Source organism: Aphis gossypii, chromosome 2, assembly GCF_020184175.1.
Source record: "Aphis gossypii isolate Hap1 chromosome 2, ASM2018417v2, whole genome shotgun sequence".
In the NCBI taxonomy this organism is placed as follows: Eukaryota; Metazoa; Arthropoda; class Insecta; order Hemiptera; family Aphididae; genus Aphis; species Aphis gossypii.
Genome location: NC_065531.1, coordinates 26,951,123 through 26,973,965, shown reverse-complemented (window position 1 = coordinate 26,973,965; position 22,843 = coordinate 26,951,123). Strand labels below are relative to the sequence as shown.

Here is a 22,843-nt window from a genome sequence, read left to right as displayed (position 1 = left end):
CGCATGTGTTGTTTTCGTCTTACACACGTATGACATAGCAAATTTTCGTTCGCCAGTTTCAAAAGTATGCTGTTAATTTTGATATTAGAGTGAATTCACCTAGGTATTATATAATTTAAAGATAAGATTATTATCTAGGGCCTCGCGTAGCCTTTTATTGATATTATTATTTTTAAGTAACTTATGACCTTTTTGAAACTATTTAAAAATTTAAAAAAATTAAATTTAAAAATTAAAAAAAATTAAATTAAAAAAATTAAAATAAATAATATTAATATTTTATTAATATTTTTTTTAATATTATTATTAATTATATTAATATTTTAATTAATTTTTAATTTTTTAAATTTAAAATTTAATTGTTTTAAACTATTTAAACATTTTAAAATAATCATAAGTTACTTAAAAATAATAATATCGATAAAAGACTACGTGAGACCTTAGATAATCATCTTACCTTTCATTTATAAAATACCTAGGTGAATTCACTCTAATATCAAAACTAACAGCATACTTTTGAAACTGGCGAACGAAAATTTGCTATTTCATACGTGTGTAAGACGAAGACAACACACGCGGGTATACAACGTCCTCATAACTTCCAAAATATCGAACAACCAGGCATTCATCAACAATTTATCAAAAATATTTATTTTTCATAATTTTGTATAGGCTATAATAGAAAATAATTTTTGAAAAACAATTTACATAATATAAATTACATTAATTAATGTAAATTAACATGTAATATAGTACCTAGTAATAATATCAAAGTGGAAAATAAAATAAAATGTGTGATTATATATAAATAGGTCGGCATTTCTGTAGTATTTAATGACATTGACGTTTTATTAGTTATTATTATTATTACGTATGACCACTGGTCAGGTTCCCACTTTCTCTGAAAATGTCTGTAACTATAATAGGCTTATAAATTAGCGGCCAACGACTCAGAGTTGGTCATTCGATTATTCGCCATCGATATCGTTAACGAAGAATAACCATGTCTCTCTACAGGGTTATAGTTTGTGAGTAAATTACGAGTAACTTAATAGCATATTTAAATTCTTTGAATTCGTGTACATTTGCATTCAGGTACTCATATAATTTTTTTTTTATAATTTTTAGTGGTTTCATGTCTGTTAGCCTCAGCTACAGCTTTACAAAAACTCACAGAGTTATACAAATGGTCATCGTTAGATTACACATTTTCTAGTGATGAACACAAAAGTTATGCTTTAGAACGAGGAGAATTCGTGCCAGAAAACAATTTGCCGGTGGGAATCGAAGTATGGAAAAATAAACTGTTCGTCACTGTTCCAAGATGGAGTAACGGTAATATTTTTTAATGTTTACTTTAATTTAAAATAGTTAAATTACAAATACAATTTAAACAAATTAACTACATATACGCGTACACTGCAGTTGATTGCATCGATTTGTCGTGTTTAATGGATATCATTTGAATTATTGAAGTTTTCCAAAAATGTAATCAAGTTTAAAGTTTTATTTTATATATATATATGTAATATGTATATATAAATATACATATATAACGTTTTTAATTTGCTTGATAGTTAATAATGAAGTTATATATCTAATTTTAAACTATAGTTTCTTCATCACGTATTATTAAACTGTGTAAGTTGTTATTGTATTTCGAGATGCATTTAAATAAAATGTATCACGATCTTAAGTTAATAAATAAATATATTTGTCAAATATTTTTAAAACAAAACTAGAAAACTACTCGACAAATACTTCTACTTTAAGTTAAAATTAATTTATCAAGTTGCATGACAATATTATTCTCTGTACATTTTATATAAAAAAAAATAATAATAACTAAGATTAGTTAATGAATTCTTCATATAATATTGAACGATATTGAAATATTGAAGTTACTTCTTTTAAAAATTTTAAAATAAATAGATAATTTCTTTATGTTTAAATACCGAAAAATTATTCAACTATACTACACACGAGATGTTGTTGATAAATAATCAATCATGTTGTCAGTACCTTTAATATATTATATTAATTATATGTTATAATTAAAATTATTTCATTATTAAAACATAAACGGTGTAGTTTCTAATAAAACGATTAACATTTATCTTTAAATAATCTAAATTAAAAATTGAGGTAACTCAAAAATGTTTGTGGTTAGATAACTCATTACCAATTATAAATATAATTATTTATATAATATGTTTTTTTTTACATCATATACGTCTCTAATTGTAAATTTATTCTATCAAAAATTATATATATTATCTAATCGTACCTATATTTAAATTTAAACAAAAAAAAAAAAATCACTTGCATACTTGAAAATATTACTTTTTCATACAGGAAAATTTAATATATATATTTCTAGTTTAATAATTATAAAATAATCATAAAATAATTTTAACATTCTAATCAAAACAAATTAAGTCCAATAAAACATAAAACAAAAAAAAAAGGAAGAATTGGGTGATTCTAGGTTTTTCGTTTTGGGTTATGAAATTAACTATTACCAAGGAGGTAGTAGTGAACTACCTACTAATATTATGTTATTAAATTATTTTAAATTTCTGCTGTAATAGGTATCTACATTTTAAATAAATCTATAAATTATCAATTTTATATTTTGAGGTGTTCTATAAACAAAAATTGTGTATCGTTATTATTTTTTTTTTTTTTTGTAAAACATTTTAATTAAAAAATACTTTCTTAATATTAAACAACATTCTAAAATCTATAAAGTCTAAGAGTTTGTTTTAAAACATGTCTTTTTTATAGTTCAAAAACGGCGAAAAATGTAATTCCAAGCAATCGTTTTGCGTAAAGGCGAAAAGAGTTGATCGGTGTGTGTATGCTTCGACTATTGTTATTTTATTACAGCCTGTGTGAATTTCCCAAGAGTGAAATGTAAATGTATACGCTAGAGGAAATGTCCTTTTACCCTACCTTATCCTTAAAAACCGTACTACAGGTCTCTCTGGAGCCATTGGAATAAAAAGAGCGTTTAAAAATTTTGTTCTTGCACATCACTACCACTCTTCTTGTACAACTATTCACAATAAAATGTCAATGGTTTGAAACGAAATGCATAATGTGATAAAATAGGTACATAATATTATTATAAAAATGTGTAAAGCATTATATTTATATTTCAAATCAGTTAAATAAGTTAAATATATATATGTTTGTTTAAGAAAAAATTACGGTACGTGTTTATCATTAAATTTAATGTATATTTGGAAAATATAAAAAATTCTATATCAAAATTATAAATTAGTGTAGGTATTCAGAGAAATTTTACTGTAGTTTTAACCAAACTGATAATACCTTACTGAATTATATTATTTTTCTAAAATTATTGCGAGTTATTAAAACATATTTAACATAAAAAAACATTTAATTAACCACGGTGTTTATATGCCATAAACAGTTTGTTTTTAAAATACAAAATCAAAAAAAAATTTATGTATATAAATTGAAAATAATATTTATTATCATTAATGTTTTTTTGTCTACCAATGTTTTATTTTTATAAAATCAATATGAACAACTAATTTTTAAATAAATGAATTGCCTATTTGTGAGCCTGTTTCTCATAATTCGCGTCATTACAATACTTGCCAATATTAATGTTAAATTGAAAATATGTTCGTAAATAATTTACTAAACTAAGTTAATAAATTGCTGAATTTCTTCATTGGTTATTTATATTTTGAATTATTAAGCTATATATTATACCATGCAAAAATAGAATTTATTATAATTATTATTATTATTTATTATTTTTTTTTTTATGGTACTTTTGAAATGTTGACAAATGTATTCATTGGATAAATAAAAAATTAAGTTACACATAAAAACCATTAGGAATCATTCAGGAATACGAGAAAAAAAATAAAAACAATATATATGAGCCCCTATTATAGCTTCGTTGCCGATTTTTCAGGACTTGTTAATGGTACAATCAATCGTGGGATATCCTATGGGTTTTAAATCGAGTTATCCATTATTTTACAAACTTTTTAGTTTTCACATGTTTTGAATTACTTTTAAAAAAAAAAGAAAAATTTATTGTAGAAAAAAAAATGATATCTCATGAGACAATTTTTTAATTTATAAATTGTAATATTCGATATTAAATAAGATACCTAAAGAATATTAATTTAATATTGATTAAATTTGTAATCATTCAAGTATTTATTATTTATTCAAAAACTTAAATGAGATTGTATACCTCTATACATTTTCTAAAATATTACCTATAACACCTATTTACCACGATAATATAATTTTTCATGTGTACTCAAGATATATAAAAATCAAACTATAATTATAAAATTAATATAGAACTAATCTTGCATTATAGGCATTATTTTTTTTACTTAATTGGATATATTATTTATGCACCAAGATTTAGTGAATCAAGAATAATGTAACTGTGACTTTTTTTCTACTTAAGTTGAATTTTTCACTGCAGATATAACACGGTCAATATGATTTAAAATCACACCTTTAAAAATCAATTTAAATGAATATAATTTTCTCATTTGCTAAACATATACTTATTACTTCATTACCAATACCTATATATATTATAATATTTATTATTTATTTTATTATAATAAAAATATAGCAAATATAGCAATATAATTCCAATATTAATATTGAGACATAGAAAATGTAAAATTTAGAAACAATTTTAACTCAAACTCAATCATATTTTTCGATTAAAGAATCTTACATAAAATATTTCTATTATAACTTTGAATATAAATATTTTCATACTATCGTGAATTCCGAAAATTCTGAACTTATATTCAAGACTCATTAAGTTGTATTGTATGCATATAATAAAATCATTGTAGTAAAACAAAATATTAATATACCAAATATATACCATTTATATACTCGGGTCAAGTTTAATCGTGAAAAAACAAGGACCAATTGCACAAACTACTAGACGTACAATCAGACGACAAAAAAAACTAATCTTGTATCAGTATAATTATACGAACTAAGGGGAAAAAACAAGAATTAAATTCCCTTAGATCAATTATTTTCTTAAATTGTAATCTTACAACCTTGATTTTACTTTGATATTATGATGAAAATTACTGTGGATAATAATGAGAGTATTATTAAAAAAAGAATCATGTACTTTAAAAATGAAAGGGTTCGATCTTTGTCATAGAATTTATACTAATAGATCCTACCAAAATTCTGTAGTACATAAATCGTATGTAATTTAAGTCTGGAGGTATAATGTTGTCATTGCTTCAGGCCGAGTAGTTTAATTGACCTTCGACCACAAGTGGTTAGTATGCCGTGTCTAGATTGAAAATCGTTTTCAGGTAACTTGGTGTAAAATTACATATTGCACATTTTATCATCATATAAACAATTTCGTACAAATTATGTACCTTCTAAATCCTAGTAAAGATGCATTTTAAGAAAGGTATTACTCCATAACTATCTAATCGCTAATACAATTATAGTGAAATAATTTTTAAATGAGCCAACAGTATTCATATGAAGAGATACATCAATAGTTAATTATTTTATTTTACTTTTTATTTAAATTTAATCTGGTATTTTTCTTACGACATCATTGTTCGAGTATTTGTTTATCATTATATAATTCAGTGTAAGGTGTACTAAATCACAAAATAAATCGCTTTATAGTTGGCATATTGCATATAATGTAAATTAATGATACTAAAAATAAACAAAATTGAGAAATTTAAAGTATTTTAATTTAAATATATTATTTTCTGTTAACAGAATTCTAAATTTATCATTTAATATTATTCATGTATCCATTCATTAAAATTATTAATATCTTACTTTTTTTTATTTCTTTACTAATCAGCAAACGTTCTACTTAGATATTGAATGCTACATAGACACTTATGGTAGAAACATTTATCTGTAAAAAAAATCTATTCGATTTACGATTATAGATACATGCAAGTTGAATGCTCTGATAAATATATTATAACTTTTAATGTAGTTGAATTTAGATGATTCGTAACCTAAAGCGTAAAATAAAGAGTTCAAACGATCTTTATTTTATATAAAGTTTCATTCAACCGTCACTAACCTATAATTGTCCTATAGATATCCATGCGATTTCTATGATCCCTTTATGATTGATCCATATTGTAAATATGTCATTATTTTTACATAATATGGACATGCAATTATTCGTATACGTATACGTTTAGTACTTTTTGTTTTTGTTTTTTTAATATTATTAATGCAAATTTAAAAACTTATGTTAAAAAACATTTTTTATTTTAATTATTTAAGTTTTTAACACACATTATATTAATAAAATATATATTAACCTACATATATTAACCTCAACATTGAAACAATTTTTATTTTTTTTATTGTAATATAAAAATAAATGCCCATTGATAACATATTATATAAATAAATATAATAGTTCTGTAGTTTGTGTTAAAATATTTATAACGGAAACACAATAAATTTAATTTCAATATTATTTTTATTGTTGTTTAATATTGTTATAAATTTGTCATTTTATATTAAAGCAGCTATAATGATTGCATTTATATAAAAGTATATGAAATAATATTGATTTTTTGTACAAATTGATCAATTATACGATAAAAGGTAAATTCGTAATAAAATGCTGAAAACATATATTTTCCTTAAAATTCTACTGTTCATAACATGGTTATTAAATAAATAATAGTCTTACTCCTAAAGGCATAATTATTTTTTATAAGTATTTAAGTATTCAAGTACAACTTTCGTTATGTAATATAATCAAAAATGCTGAAATTTTCAAAAATCTGACATTGCGTTATTAACGAAAAACAGTTCATAGTTTTTAAAAGAATTCCAATTACAAAATATCAAAATTCGGTAACAGTGTCAAAACTGTAGAAGAGGTGGGCACGATGTTTTTGGCGTTTACGAAGAAACAATAATCTAAAAAGTAAAGTAAGAAACGAGTGAAAACGTCGTCCAAACTAAAAGCGCTGATAACTGCATGCTCGTTGCTCAGATAGAAAAATATTACACAACTTATTTATTAAAATAAACTATTTATAAAAAAAATCATGGACAGCATTATGTATAAAATATTTAATTGGTACATTTTTCTAATCTATATAAATATCATTTTTTTTTTTTAAACGTTTGTATATTATTACCTATTTAATGATGACAATTTATGTTTTTAATGAACTTTTATAATTTGAAAATATTTGTTTGATTTTTACCAAATCGTTAACATTAAGTTCTATGACATTTATAAATAAAAATAAGTATTATGATGATAATATTAATTCATATAGCTTATTTATTACATCAAAATTTATTTTAATTCTTTCTGGTGTACCTAAATAATTTCTGACTAAGTAATGTTAATTATACATTGGTATAATTTTTTATCATAAATATTTCAAAGGTGTAATATATTTTATTTAGTTAAATTCTTTTTTTCCTGTTTTATGTAGGAGTATAATAGTTAGTAAGTTACATTTATTAACAAAATTACAATTGGAACAAATTGGTATTCAATTAATTTGTATGTAATTTCTTGAACAAATTATTGGCAGAGACATTTTGTTTTATTGTTGTTAAGACTGTATAATTAACGCAACAAAGCAGCGTCCTTTCTCGGCTTTCTCCCATTCAGAAACACCAAAACTTTTGGCAGAGGCGCTAAAAATTATGAGCTGTCATTGTTTGCCGTTCAAGTTTTTACTACCGAGATAATTATTTTTGCATCCTATGCTTTTTACGCTAAACCAATACCCCTCTAGCAATTGAAAAACTTGCTTTTTGCAAACAATATTCTTATCCGCTTAAACTTAGGTATTTTTCTTAGTGACCTCTCACTTTTTCTCCTCATTGACTTTATAATGTATGCATTATTTTTTTTTCCATTTTTATTACTTATAACTTATAAGACAGTGAAGTAAAATTTAACACTTTTTTGTTGACTTGTACAGTATATTATGCATCTATTCATATACTTAATACCTACCTATATTTATTATTTATTATATTTTAATAACCAAAAATCATTTCATTATTGAAATATATACATAAAAAATTTAATATTCTATTAATATTTTTTATCGAATTCAAAGAAGTTTTAAATTAATATAACACAGCATACATTTTTAATTTTGTAAAATAATTTTATTTTTTATTTCTAATAATTAATTTATGAAATTAGCTGATAAAATTAAATTAAATAAATGATAAATGATTGTCCATATTTTTCAGTTTAATAATATAATTATTATAATCCATTTATTATCAAATGGATATTTTAAATTTAAGTCATAATCATAGTTCGCTTTTTATTCAAAATAGAAACGATGAGTTTGTAGGAATTATAAATTTTTTTTAAAATTTAATTTTAAGATTATGTTGATATTTATTTTAATCTTCTTATAAATAGAAAAATTGATAATAGAGAAATGCTTTTTATCTTGATAACTAAAGTAGTAAAATAGAAGTAACATATTTTCAATAAACGTAGATGATTCTGAAATGACAACAGTATGCATGAATTTTCCTCTTTTACAGTCAACAAACGTGATTCCCAAAGTCACAACATACCCAAAATCTACTAAAGCACATGATTTGAATACACAATTTCGATGCATATTTAAATGATTTATATTATCGTAAAATATAAATACATATATAATATTTATATACAATGACAATTTTAGTATTGACCAATAATATTTATAATAATAATATTTTTTTATAAGTATAAATTCAAAGAATTTAGGTAATACATAAATAGGTAATAATCTAATAATTGAACAAACTAAATGAACTGCTTCATTGAACTTTTTCGGTAGTTGGTTTTTCATCAATGATTATATTATTAATTAATCATAATCTCGATTTTTTCCAAAAAAATTCCAGTGTCAAAAGTGTATTATTATTATTATAAACATCAAATATTTGTGTTCATCTTATTATTCTTGCAAAACAATTTAAAAGAATAAACAAGCTAAACAGTAAATTTGGTCTCTAAACAAATATATGATATTATATTAATTTTTTAGAGATATTCTCCATAATTTATCAATTAAATGTTATTCAAATGTCTAGTCATTAAGAAATTAAAACGGTTATTTATTACCTTCAGATCAAACAAGGTATTTCATATCCTATGAATACAATATGTATAAATGGTTAGCTATAACTATGTTTGAAAAGCACTTAGAGAAAAGCAAAATATTAAATAAATTACTAAAAGGTTACAGTATTGTTCTCTTTAGTATCATCGACATATTACAGTAAAACCCGTTTAGCTTAACACATAATTGTTTCCTCGATAAACAATTCATTTTGTTCGTTGTCACTTCGTGGTGAATTGAAAACAAGGTTTGGATCAATGAAACCTTTAAAATAGTTTAAAAACATTTTAACCTTTCCGAGAAACACAAACAATTCGATGCATGGAAAAACACGTACATCCGTTTCCTGGTCACAGTAAAATGTGTTTGTTCGTCGTACGAACGGGAGCTGGTTCTGAAAATAGCATAGCTTGAATAGGTTTACAGTATTTACACGCGACCCGCACTAATTGGTCGATTTAGTGGGTCCATTTTCGATGTTTCCTAATTTGTCCAGAGACCAGACAATAGATCAAAATCTCCTTGGCTATCGTGGCTGATTTGTATACCTACCACAGACCTCACAAACTTTGGCAATAATATATTTATATTATTCTGACAATCAGATGAATCTAATATGGTTGACTACAATATTTAGAAAACATTACAGCATTTATATTTCGTGAATTTTAATAATATAACTAAACTAAAATAATTCAATTAAAGTCGGTAATTTAGCAAATATTTCTGTAGTGGAATAAATTGTATTTACAAAATATATTCAATTAATCATAACCGATTGTTATAAAAAATGTAAAATAACTGATAACGTTGTCATTTATTGAAATTTATCTTAAAATAAAATATACAGATTCAATATTTAATATCATAAATTGGTATCTTCTTAAAAAAAAATAATAATAAATTAATTAAATTCAAAATTACAGATAAAAGAGATTAAAATATCTATTTTATTATCAATATTACATTTTAGACTACGTATTACTTATTTCAATGCAAAAAAAAAAATATAGATACCAATGGTTGTATAATAAAATCAATTACTCAAACATCAACATAAATCATAATAATATAATAATATGTAATTGCATATATTAATTATAATATAATAATATGTAGTTACAAATATTAATAACATTTCAACAATATATAATTATTATGATTAAATAATTCCTTCAACGTTAATTGGTTTTTCGTTACCTAGTTTAGTAATATGATTATAATAGAATAACTATTTTTAATGAATATTAATCACGCACTTTGCATATTTATTTATCTTTATGGTAGGTATACTTAATACAATCATACAACTATAATATGAGATTATGTTAAATTTATTGAGGGTATTCAAATAATTTTTTACGTCGGTAATGTTTTTAAAAGATAATGTCAATTGATCATGAAGATTATGAACATAATATGAATATATTATTCGAAAAATAAAAACTATTATTTATTTTATCATGATTTATTGTTTGTATTGTAATTAATATTATTTCTTATTATGATTATTTTATTTTTTTATTTTAGGAGTTCCATCTACGTTAAATTACATACCATTGGACGTAAGTTCAACCCAATCACCAAAATTGACACCATACCCAAATTGGGCATACAATAGAGAGGGAAACTGTGATGGTTTGACAACTACCTACAGAGTAAAAGCTGACAGCTGTAACAGACTTTGGGTTTTGGATTCTGGAACTGTTGGAATTGGTAAGTTTAATTTCAATAAATTTTTAATTCGACAGAAATAGAAAGATTTAACCAAAAAAATTATATTTATTTTAAATATATCAGCATATTACGTATATTAAGTGCCATATTTACGTCATATTATTCGCGTATATTTAAAATTATGAACAATTAAGTATTTCAATTCCAATTGGAATATGCCACGTTTAGTTAACCCAAATCCTATGTCATTAAATAAAATTCAAGATAGACATTGTGACATAATATTTAGCAAACTTGTTATAAACATATTTTAAAAAAATTATATGACACATGACAAGTGTTTACATTTGTAGTAGCTTTATTTCTTAAAGAATCTGTATAAAAATGCAATCATTATATTTCTTATTCAATATCACACGATTCTTGACTATATTTTTTTTTTCATATTAACTGTGTTAATAATAATATTATGATCATTGTTCATGCATTTTTTATTTACACAGTTCTATTCGTTTTTCAGCATGTTTTTTTGAGCCATATATGGTTTGTATAATATTTCCTCAGCTATTCACAACATACATAATGACGGTATTAGTTAGCCAACAGTTTTTCACGTCGAGGACGCAGATATTAAGATTGCGTTAACACTGTTATTCGCTTTAAGTCCGTTCACTTTTATACACAAACATCTTAGATACATGGGCGAAAAAGAATTAGAAAGAAAACTATGGTATGGGGGAAGGACAATAAAGTAGTAACCAAGTTACTATCCATGAACAATCATCCCTCATCTCGTTGGGCAACGAAATTGATGGCTGTTAATTTATTAATCAGGTGGTACGGCCTTACGCCAAATAATTGGATTGAACAATTGCTTAACGGGTAGAAAATGTATTTTCTCCCTATGAGAGACTAAATTTTCAAACAAGTTTTTGCAATAGGGTTTGCAGTCTGCCGGTATCTTTCTTAAATTACGTTTCATTAATAAAATCCATAACGGTTTAATGTAAGCTGAACCGTTTTGAATGTTTAAATATTCTCTGTTTTTAACAACAAATAAGTTATTAATGCAGTTTTAAATTAAATTATTACAAATTATTTATAAATGGTCAAGAAGTAACGTTTTAAATATAATCTACAAGTATACCTAATAACATTCTCTATTGATTTTTTTTTTTTTTTTTAACAGGTAATACAACAAAGCAAGTATGTCCATACGCTATCCACGTATTTGATTTAACCACAGACAAAGTATTAAGGAAATACAATTTAAGACCAGAAGATACAAATGATCGTACATTCATTGCTAATATCGCTATTGATATTGGATCTAAAGGATGCGATGACACGTTTTTGTACGCATCTGATGAGCTGGGCTACGGTCTAATATCTTACAGCTGGGAATTAAACACATCGTGGAGGCATACGCACAGTTTTTTGATGCCTGACCCATTAGCGGGAGATTATAATATCGGAGGTAAACATTAAATGTTTTTCTAATGCCTTAAATGTTTAGTTTTAGTTAATACATTGAATAAATTATATTTATTTACTTACATTTGAAAATTTGAAGTTGATTTCCTATTTAAATTGATGTTTAAATTATTTAATATTAACAGTCAAAAACAGTGTTTTTTTGATAAAACCTATAAAAGAAACACATCATAATATTAATAACTTTTTCGTTCTGCTTGAAACTTAAAATAAAATAACAATTCTTAATTAACTTATAAAATGTAAAAGTTTTTTTTTCCATTGAAAGTTTCAAAATAAGATGTTTAATTGTTAATTAAGTTTTCTTATTTCTGATCAGAATTTCTAATCTTAAACATTATATTCAATACACGTAACTATTAATAAAAATAAAAAATGTTTTCATATTTTCAATTATTTATGGTTTATATCAATTGGTCTAAAACGTATTATTTTATAAAAATATTAAAACATAAGGTTCGAAGAATATTTTACTTATTATTGAAAAACTTATTTCCATAGTTGAGTACATTTGTTTTTATTTGCATATTATAAATTTTCAGGTATCAACTTCCAATGGGGAGAAGAGGGAATATTTGGAATTACGTTATCACCAATAACTGAAAGTGGTTTCCGATTATTATTCTTCCACCCACTAGCCAGCAACCGTGAGTTTGCCGTTTCTACAGAAATTTTACGTAATCCCAAACTCACCTCTGAAGAAATATATCACGATTTCGTTGTACTACCATCCAGAGGTGCTGGTGGTCACATTACTGCACACTACATGCACGATGATGGAATTCTTTACTTCAATTTGATCGACCGTAATGCTGTAGGCTGTTGGAATTCTAGACTTCCATATGAACCTAAAAATTTGGGAATTATAGATGTGGATGACGAAGCTTTGATTTTCCCCAGTGACGTCAAAGTAGATTCGTTAAACAACCTTTGGGTTATTTCTGATAGAATGCCCATTCATTTATTGTCAAAACTGAACTTCAATGATATCAACTTCCGTATTTTCTACGCACCTGCCGATACGGCTTTGGCTGGTACAGTTTGTGCAAACAATATCCCTTATACTCCACACGAACAGTCAAATTATGTCACCTCTAATGTATATTAAAAACAAAAAAAATAAACCATTTCAATATCCATTTTGTATAATATCCATTATAATACAAATAAATTAATTTAAAAAAAAAGTTATTAGAAGATAACCAGTGGGAAGTGGAAAATGTTTCTTTCTATCAAATGTTCATTTAAAATTGTATAAAACAAAAAGTATTGAACATTGTACATTTTACTGTATTTATTTTTATTTATTATCAAAAATGTATTACTAAATACACTTAAAAACTTAAATTAAAACCACAAAAATACTTTAACCTAGTATTAAATAATATTTCAATAATATTATTTTGTAAATATCTTGCTGTAGTGTAACCACGATTTACTTTTTAAAATTATTTAGCTTAAAAGTAAATTTAAAGTTGTACATTATAAAATTATAGTGTATATAATTCAATATTTCTGTATCAAATAATCAACAGATATGTACAAACAATAATTATTTATTTTAAATAAAAATATACTGCTCTTATAAAATTGTTGTGTAATTTTTTTGTTCATAAGAACAATATTTTTAGTGTATATTTATAATGTACCTATAATAGTCCACACAAAAAAAATATAATAACACCATATTAAATTTGCAGTTCACACTCATTCGTCATTTAGTGCGCAATCATTACTATTACTCATGTAAAATGTTGAGTTTAACGTATATAATCTTAACAGAATTTATCGAGTGTTATACTTATCGATGCACTTTTTAAATCAGTACAAGAATTTAGCATTTCCTCGTCCAATTTTCGTCATACTTCCGAGAAATGGTAATTTTAATTTAATATAATATAAACTGAAAAATATATAACAAATTTAACATTTCTCAAATCACCATTTCACATGTTGACCTTTTTACTCAGATAAGATAAACTCATTATACCAGCTAACAATATTTCAAAATCAAAATGAACCGTATCACACATTATGATAGTTAACAACCATAAGTAATCAAAACTATATTATCTATAAAGAACAATAATAATTCTCAATAAACTACGATCTAAAAACAATAAATAAATATTACCGAAAAAAATGACTACCTCTACCACTACCACTCCCAAGAAAACAAAATATTTTATCTATTCAAACCGATACTCTACCCTAACCGAGCGTGTTCCAGAGCCGACCGCCTTTATTGATATTGTAAACAGAGGAACATTGATACCTAATCAAATTGATTTAAATACACAAAGCCAGGAGTAACAACACTCTTCCGTATATTCACAGAGGAAAGAAAATTTTCCACCGGTATAATAGCCATTAAAGGCGAAATAAACTTTTCCGAATTACGAAATGTATTTTCACATTTAATTGGTCCCGACAGTTTTAGTTGTAAATCAATTTTTACACACCTTAAATTCGAACCCAATACTCCAAAAAACTACTGAACAAAAATTAATTTTCTACATGAAAACGATGCGTGATGAAATGAATTTTATTAACCTAACTTTAATTTGACAAAACATTTAGATAAGTAGTAAGAAATCTGCATCCTTTGACTCTTGTTTCAGAAATTAGTTAGACATATTTAAAAGAAATAGGCCACTCTATTAGAAAAATAATCAATATACTTTACAACCAAACCGAGAATTTATTACCTATGTTTTTCGTCGATCTATAGCTTAATTGAAGCAATAATGATGTTTTTGATATAACTTTAATAAATACTAATTCATACTTAAGTAAACATATTATAAGAATCACAAAAGAAACCACAAATTACCTTGTGCATAAAGTATCAATCTTATGGTCACACTAAAAGCTATTGCTTCCATTTCCCTCGATGTGTCAAATGCGATGTAAATCATTTCATAGCATTGTGTACTAAACCATGCGAATTTCTTACCATTGGCGTGCTATGCAATGGCAGTCATCAAACTATAATGCTGACGAAACTATAAGACATACATTATTTATAAAGAACTCCAACAACGATGCAAACATCCTTCCATTTCAAAATAAGCCTTTAATAAATATCAACAGCAGTCGCGACATCTCAATACTCAGCCCAATAGCCAATCAACAAATTATTCATACACAAACATACGTGACAAATTCTACATAGGTGTGACAGGTAAAGACATAACTTAAAAAAAAATTGCCAATTCTTCTTCCACTAACCTAGAAAATATTGCTTAATTCTTAGATAATTTTAAATATATAAAATATAAATACATTTAACTATTACCTCGTCCTATATGATAAAAAAATTAACGTTATTATACAACTCTCATTCGCCATCATTCCTGGCAATCCTCATTAAGACTAAAAAGACAGTAACATTGTTACCTGCTTATATAAATTTAAAGAATTTAAAAGTGTGGAAATAAAATTTAACTGCTATTTCTGACAAAGTATCTCCACTGGGAGGTATATATTCAATCTGTTATTACTATGATGCATACAATTGTATCAATCTTGTTTATTGTTCAAATTGTAACTGATTACTAAATAAAGAATTATGTTAAAAAAAAAAATCAACATCCCATTTGAATTTAGCAATAATTTGAACTTTGCATTATCTTAAAAAAAAATCATTATAGTATTATTATTTAATATCATTAATTTAAAATCTATGATAAACCGTAGTTACTGTAAAAATAATTAAAATGAAATATCGGTTTCTATAGTTATAAATAATTGTTTATACAACATTAAAATTTTAAAACTTGTTTAACAACAGCGTTTAAACAAACAACGACAAATGTTTAGTATATACTTTACCGATCTTTCATATATATTATATAATATGGTTCAATTTAGATTGTATTTAAATCAAAATAGGATTTATCTAGGACATCATTTGACATTATATAAACAAAAGCATTTTTTTTTTAAAAAAACTAACACTTAAAGCGTTATTGTTTTATCAAAATTTAATTATACTTGTCAAATAATACTGTGTATGTAGACACCCTCTTCACATTAGTCGTTTTCAAAATTCATGAATTAGCGTCTTATTACTATTATAAGGTCCATAATCATTTAAAAAATCATCAAGTGGTTCGACTCATATTCTGTATTCACTTACTAGCTATTTACTACTTAAAAATGTAATGTAATAATATTTCAGTTGCTAATATTTACTTAATTATTGGTCTCAAAATATGGCCATAACATTTTAATAGGTACCAAACTAACAATTTATCAAGGTAAAATACTGAGGTAAAAAAAAACATTTATATTTAAATTGCAAATTAAACATATTTTAATTATAAAATAAAAATTAAGAAAACAATAAAATAATATTTTATTATTTAATGAATATTCATTTGATGACACAATTCGAAACTATAGTTTATTAAAACGAAAAATAAAAAAGCACGGCATAATTACTTTCTTTAGTCGTTATACGAGCGTTTTTAAAATTTTTTTTTTTCACATCATTTCTAATCGAAATAAAACGATATAAGTTTTAGTCGTATATGTTTTTATATGTAAAAAAAATATATCTTCGTTGTTAGAATATTTCTAAACATGGAATGTAGCTTTTTCGTAGTATAAATAATAATAATATAATAATAATAATACCTAATACATTTAAAACAGACATCTTATTGAATTGATAAACAAACGAAACTTATTGACAGATACTACTGGTTGCAGAATTATATTTGAAGGGTAAATAAACACTAAACAGTATAATTTAAAGTAAAAAAAAATTTATTTATCGGAGAGATGTACGGAGTGTTAAGAATCTTAAAAACAATTATTCATTTTAAAACTAATATAACTACATCATATTTTATAAATGTTTCAGAAACTATCTGCCTAGTGCATAATTGAACGATACAATTTTGAGCCTAGTGCATATTAAGAAAATAAAAGTCAGACAGCCTATAAAAATTTTCCAAAATAAGTAACATAAAGAAAAAAATAAATACAATTGTAGAATGAATATATTTGTTATTTTACTAAGTATCTACAAATAACATATTGATACTATAGGTAGGTACCCTTCTCGCTTTGAATATTTTTATAACTGAGGTCAAGACATGAAAAAATGTTGAAATATCATAATATTTCTTTTGATATAAGAGAAAAATCTATTAATTTTTCTCTAAGTCATAATGGTACATTTATAATAATTATTATTATTTTATTTTTTGCTATGAAGAATTCAAAAGCACTTCTTTGATGAAAAATTAGATTTAAATAAGTACCTATAATATACTGAATAGTTTTTATAATTTTAATCCTTTATGGAAATTGTGATAACTTAGAATACACTTAATATAAATTTAAGACAATTTAAACTCAAGAATGCGATTTAGAATTAAAATTTAACATTTTTTGCTGTATTTCATTTTTTAATTTTTACAAAAATAAATCAATTGAAACACTCTTTAACCAAAAATGTATATGACCTTAAAATCATACAAATTTAAGTTTACCCACTCTGATAAGAATCGTTAAAGTTATAAAAATAAAAACCAAATTTTTACTTTTAACGAGTTTCAGTACATGACTATAATAGTAAGTAGGTATTATTTATTTATTACTATTAATATATTATTATTATCGTTAGCATACTAATGCGAGTTAATTTTTTTTTTTTTAATTTAACATATTATTTTCTTTATGTTTGTTTGGTAGGTATGCTAATACGAACAAGTTTATGTTTTTATATAGTATATACCTATAGTATGTCCTATATACAATAAAATGATTTTTGCATTAATTATTTTAAAAAATACCATTATTTATAATAAACTATAATATGTAATATGTGTATGTATCTATCTGTATTGCGTGAGCCAATTAACGATGACATGTTTTACATTCAAAAGTAACGATGTAATTTGTTTGAGGGAAGCAAATTAATTTTATTACAAAAGGGGAGAATTCATAAAACTATATGAAATATTTCTATAACATGAACTTAAATATACATAGCTTACTAGAAAACTATACTGAAATACATCACATGACTCAAATCATTTACCTACCAATGTTTCGTGCTTATGTGAAAGAACGTGCTATTATCATCAAATGTAATTTCAATTAAATGATCTGCAAGAACTCATGAAAACCAATAATTTTGTATTGGTTAAATGTCAAAACCCAAGTAAATAAGCAAAGTAAACTTATGATGACTGGTTTAAAAACGTTTAAAACCTATAAGTCACGCTAAACTCAAATAAAACGTGTTTTAAACTTAATAACTATTTTACTAACTTAACAATACAACAAAATAACTATATTTACCAGTAAATATCAATAAATAAAATAATAGTTTATTTTATAATTATTTAAGTTTAACTTTTTTAAATATATTTCCATTTCTCTTATAGTAACCAATAGTTTGAATAATTTGAAAATAGCCGTTGGGAAATCTTAAAAACATCATAATAATATTAAAATCATTTGCAATGACGAAATATTTATGAAGGATTAAAACTAAAAGGGCAGGTCAGGGTTTCCAAAACAAATTATAATATCAGATAGAGTGAGCTTGGTATGATACATTTTAACAATAATTAAGACTTATTGTCCCTAACCTTTGTAGAAGGGAAGCTATAGAAGCGGGGAAAAGCAAATTTGCAATTCAAAACTACCACCGGTGGCTCTATGTAGGGAGGGTCCCAAATATTTGAGTCCACCTCATCGTCATAACACTATCAGAACCTTCATCATTATAACCACCATAGCTATCCGTTAATATATAAGTCCAAGTGAGTGTGTATGTGTGTGTGTTTGGGGTCCGGTTGAAATTGTCTTGCACCTCTACCCTTCCCGCCAACAAATCGACGACAGTCTAATTCCTAGGAGCTTCTGTTTTTGCTTGGCTATTCTCGAACACCGACCTTTCGTATTTCTGCGTCCTTTGTCCTTAAGGATTACCGATGACACTTTCCTAATCCCATAATCGTTAGGTTAAGAAAAATCATCGGATAAACAACACTGCGCAATACCACAAATATACAGTAATGGTATACCTAAATATTAATTGTGTTTGGTAATTTTTAAGTTCAATTAATACAATTTTTTATTTAAATTAACGATTAAAAAATTAAGAATAACGACGAATATAGAATGAATCACATTGCAAATAAATATTTATTTAAATACTCTACTATTGCACCATTTGACAAAAATATTACGTAAATCATTAGTTGTTATTAGTGAATAATCAATACAAGTAAGGTGTAATGCATCAATATTAAAAATCAAATTGTGTTTAATGCAATACAATGAGTTTAGATTATTTTGAATTTCAGTTAAAGTAAAATATTTATAACTAATTAACTAGGTTCGTTTAAAATTAAATTTTAATATGATATTGAAATGCATAAAAAAATATTTCTTTTTATAACAGGAAATTAAAAACAATAAACATAATATATCATTCAAACATCAACAAAAATTATAACTATAATATATTATGTAGTTGAAAATTTCTATTACAAAACAGCGTTTTTAAATTCATATTATTATGTAGCACATATAATAATAATACATATATTTTAAAAAACATTAATACGCTTTGAGAAAATAAGTGTTAAACTTTATAAGAATCATCTATTATATATGTAAAACACAGTAACGTGCAATGAGCGATAAAATAATACTACTTGTTAAATATCTAAAAAAAAGTATTTTATTAATCAAAATAAATTACAATTTAAAATGTATTGATAATGATAATTATCCGATATGTAACGGCAAAATATTACGTTTTTAAAATTATCGATAAGCGCTTGGTACAAAGCATTCGAGTTTTAACCTCCATAGTATTATAAAAATATGAATATCCCTTTCTTCCGCAGCGGGTCATTCCTATAATAACGATATAGGCAGGAAATCTAAAATATGAGTGCTTTTTTAAAGAAGTTGCCTATATTAAAGAATGTAATTTAATCTCTATTAAAAAAATATGACAAATTGTTTTAAACTGAATACTGTTTTATAAATTAATAAATACTAAATACTATAGTCATTTTAACACCTAAATTTCATTTTCATTTAACATAATACATGTTAAACATTTTATTTCTTCCCTTTTTAGCTGAACATACACAGCTTACCTAGCATGTCTTGACCGCACGCCACTGGTAAAATGTGATAAATTATATTAAAACCAAAAAAAAAAAGTGTAAATGTAAAGATAACTACTGTTGACCATTTAATTAGTTACATGCAATAGTGAGAAATTAATGAACTTTTAACTATATACTTATTGGAAATGTATATTATTATAATGCATATAGTGAAATCATAAAATAATTTCATAATGGCATGGGTTGTTAAAATCATTTATCAAATTCAACTAAATACCATTAAAAATTTCAGAAATTTACTTCGTATATAATATTTACTTTTACAATATTATTACTGTCAGTATAGTTAAATATTAGCGTTTACATACGTTAAAAAATAAAGATATACATAGGTAAACTATAATATACATACATTACTATTCATATAATATAATAAACTTCTATCTCTTTATTATATTCTATAATAAAACTTTGATACTAAAAACTTTGCATTTTATGAGAATTTGATATATTTTTATTGTCTGTATAATATATTATAATATTATTCTCATCATTTAAATACTTTTTAAAAATATTATTTATTACATTTTAATAAACGTTTCTGTAGTTGTAGCAGTGCATAATTCATGCATCATTTTTCGCATGTTTGGTTAATTGTTTATAAATCACATACCCAATACTTTTTTTTTATTAGTAATACAGTTTATTTTTTAATTTATCGATTTAATATAAATTATTTAAGTTTAAAATTGAGTCAATAACATAATAATATTTTCAATAAGTACATTTAATGATACTCTGACGTCAAAATAATAATAATACTATAAACTCTGTGTAAGGTAACACAATTAGTTTTAAATTCGATTACTGTAGATACTAGAAATACGCACAATTAGTTTACAATGTTGTGTACATCTTAGTTTTAAAACCTATTTTCATTTTAAAAATGTTTCAACTTTTATTATAACTGTCACAGGCTATTATTATAGTCTGATTACAAGTAACGCGTGCTCAAAAGCAATGTTATGCGTAGGTAGGCATCAGATTAGGAACCTCGTCATTTATTACGAGAAAATATGTCTAGAAAGAACAGTGGCGGTACACTGTCACCTAACTTATATCGTTTTCGATGGTGTATATCTTTATTGCGTTCGTTATAATAATAGGATTAAGTTAGCTGGAAATAATTTATTCTTTTGAATCAGTTAGACACTGAGTGCGTTTAAATATGTGAGACTATATTTTAGCAGGGCCGATATACGTGTTACACACTGACACCTTATGTATAGTAGACCGTCACGAAAATAGATATTAGAGAAAATGTCACGAGGCAATGTATCTATCCATTAATTAAACCACAATGGATAGCATGAAAGAGACACATGGTGAACTACTAAAGGCAATCCGAATACAACAATAGCGCAATATTAAATGAGTATATAGATATATACGCGTATGTTTGTGTGTGAGTAAGCATCGTGCGTGCGTGTGTCACTTATACCACACACTTACACACGCACTCACATACATGTATACGACTATTATAGTACTATAATATATTATAATATATATATATATATGATACTACTATATAGTAATATATTTAAATGTGTATAATATTCTCCGTCCACGTTTAGCCTAGCGATTGCTGTTAATAATCAACACAATATTATATAGTACTGCAACTGTAACAACAATTATATATATATATATATTATATCATAAATACATACTGTATTTATTGTTTCAGCAGTACTGCTATGTTATATATGAATTATTAATAGCTATATATTATACTTCTAAAAACATAGATGAAAGAATTTTTATCCTCAACTCTGCAAGAAGCGACGGAAAAAAATCGATATGTTGAACTACCTATAACATATCAAACATATTTTCCTAATAAATATCTACTGTAAAATTCCATTTTAAAATTTCTCCTGAAAATATTGCGATTAATTATTTTAACCATTTTGATACACGCCCATAATTGATCATTATTTATTGATAAGTAAGCCTAAGTTAAAAAAAAAAAAAAATATTTTTATAGTAGAACTTACAATTTACATATGTCGAAACTCAAACGAAAAGTTAAAAAAAAACGTCATATAGTATTTAGTTGAGGCATTGCTTTATGTCTTTGAATACATGAAAGTGATGATAAATTATATTATAATACATATAATAAAACTTTAATTATATTATTTTATTTTTTTTTTAATATGATTGTGCGATGTATACAAACTTAAAACTTTTATAAATATCTCAGATGATACTTTAAAATACAAACAAACTGTTTTCCTTAATAATTGTACATTTAAGAATTTTTAGAGTATTGTCCATAAATATCACTTTTCTGCCACTTCCATGAAAATGTTAGTGTTAGAACTCAAATTTGTAAATATTTAC

General features: G+C 24.5%; 2 protein-coding genes across 2 annotated transcripts in view; both read left to right on the top strand.

The window, feature by feature from the left end:
- LOC114131900 (branched-chain-amino-acid aminotransferase, cytosolic) overlaps window positions 1–22,843 on the top strand; it is a 484,947-nt gene that overhangs the window by 378,584 nt on the left and 83,520 nt on the right. The window lies entirely within an intron of this gene.
- Window positions 878–13,498, top strand: LOC114131917 (protein yellow). Its single transcript, XM_027997261.2, has 5 exons — window positions 878–1,028; window positions 1,129–1,335; window positions 10,683–10,868; window positions 12,019–12,306; window positions 12,866–13,498. The coding sequence occupies exons 1-5, from the start codon at window positions 1,004–1,006 to the stop codon at window positions 13,429–13,431; spliced, it is 1,272 nt and encodes a 423-aa protein (XP_027853062.2). The 5' UTR covers window positions 878–1,003; the 3' UTR covers window positions 13,432–13,498.

Coding starts and splice junctions, on each gene's coding strand:
- LOC114131917 (XM_027997261.2), top strand. CDS start 1,004: ATGTCTCTCTACAGGGTTATAGTTT. Junction 1,029..1,128: donor TCTCTACAGGGTTATAGTTT/GTGAGTAAATTA, acceptor TATAATTTTTAG/TGGTTTCATGTCTGTTAGCC. Junction 12,307..12,865: donor GGGAGATTATAATATCGGAG/GTAAACATTAAA, acceptor ATAAATTTTCAG/GTATCAACTTCCAATGGGGA.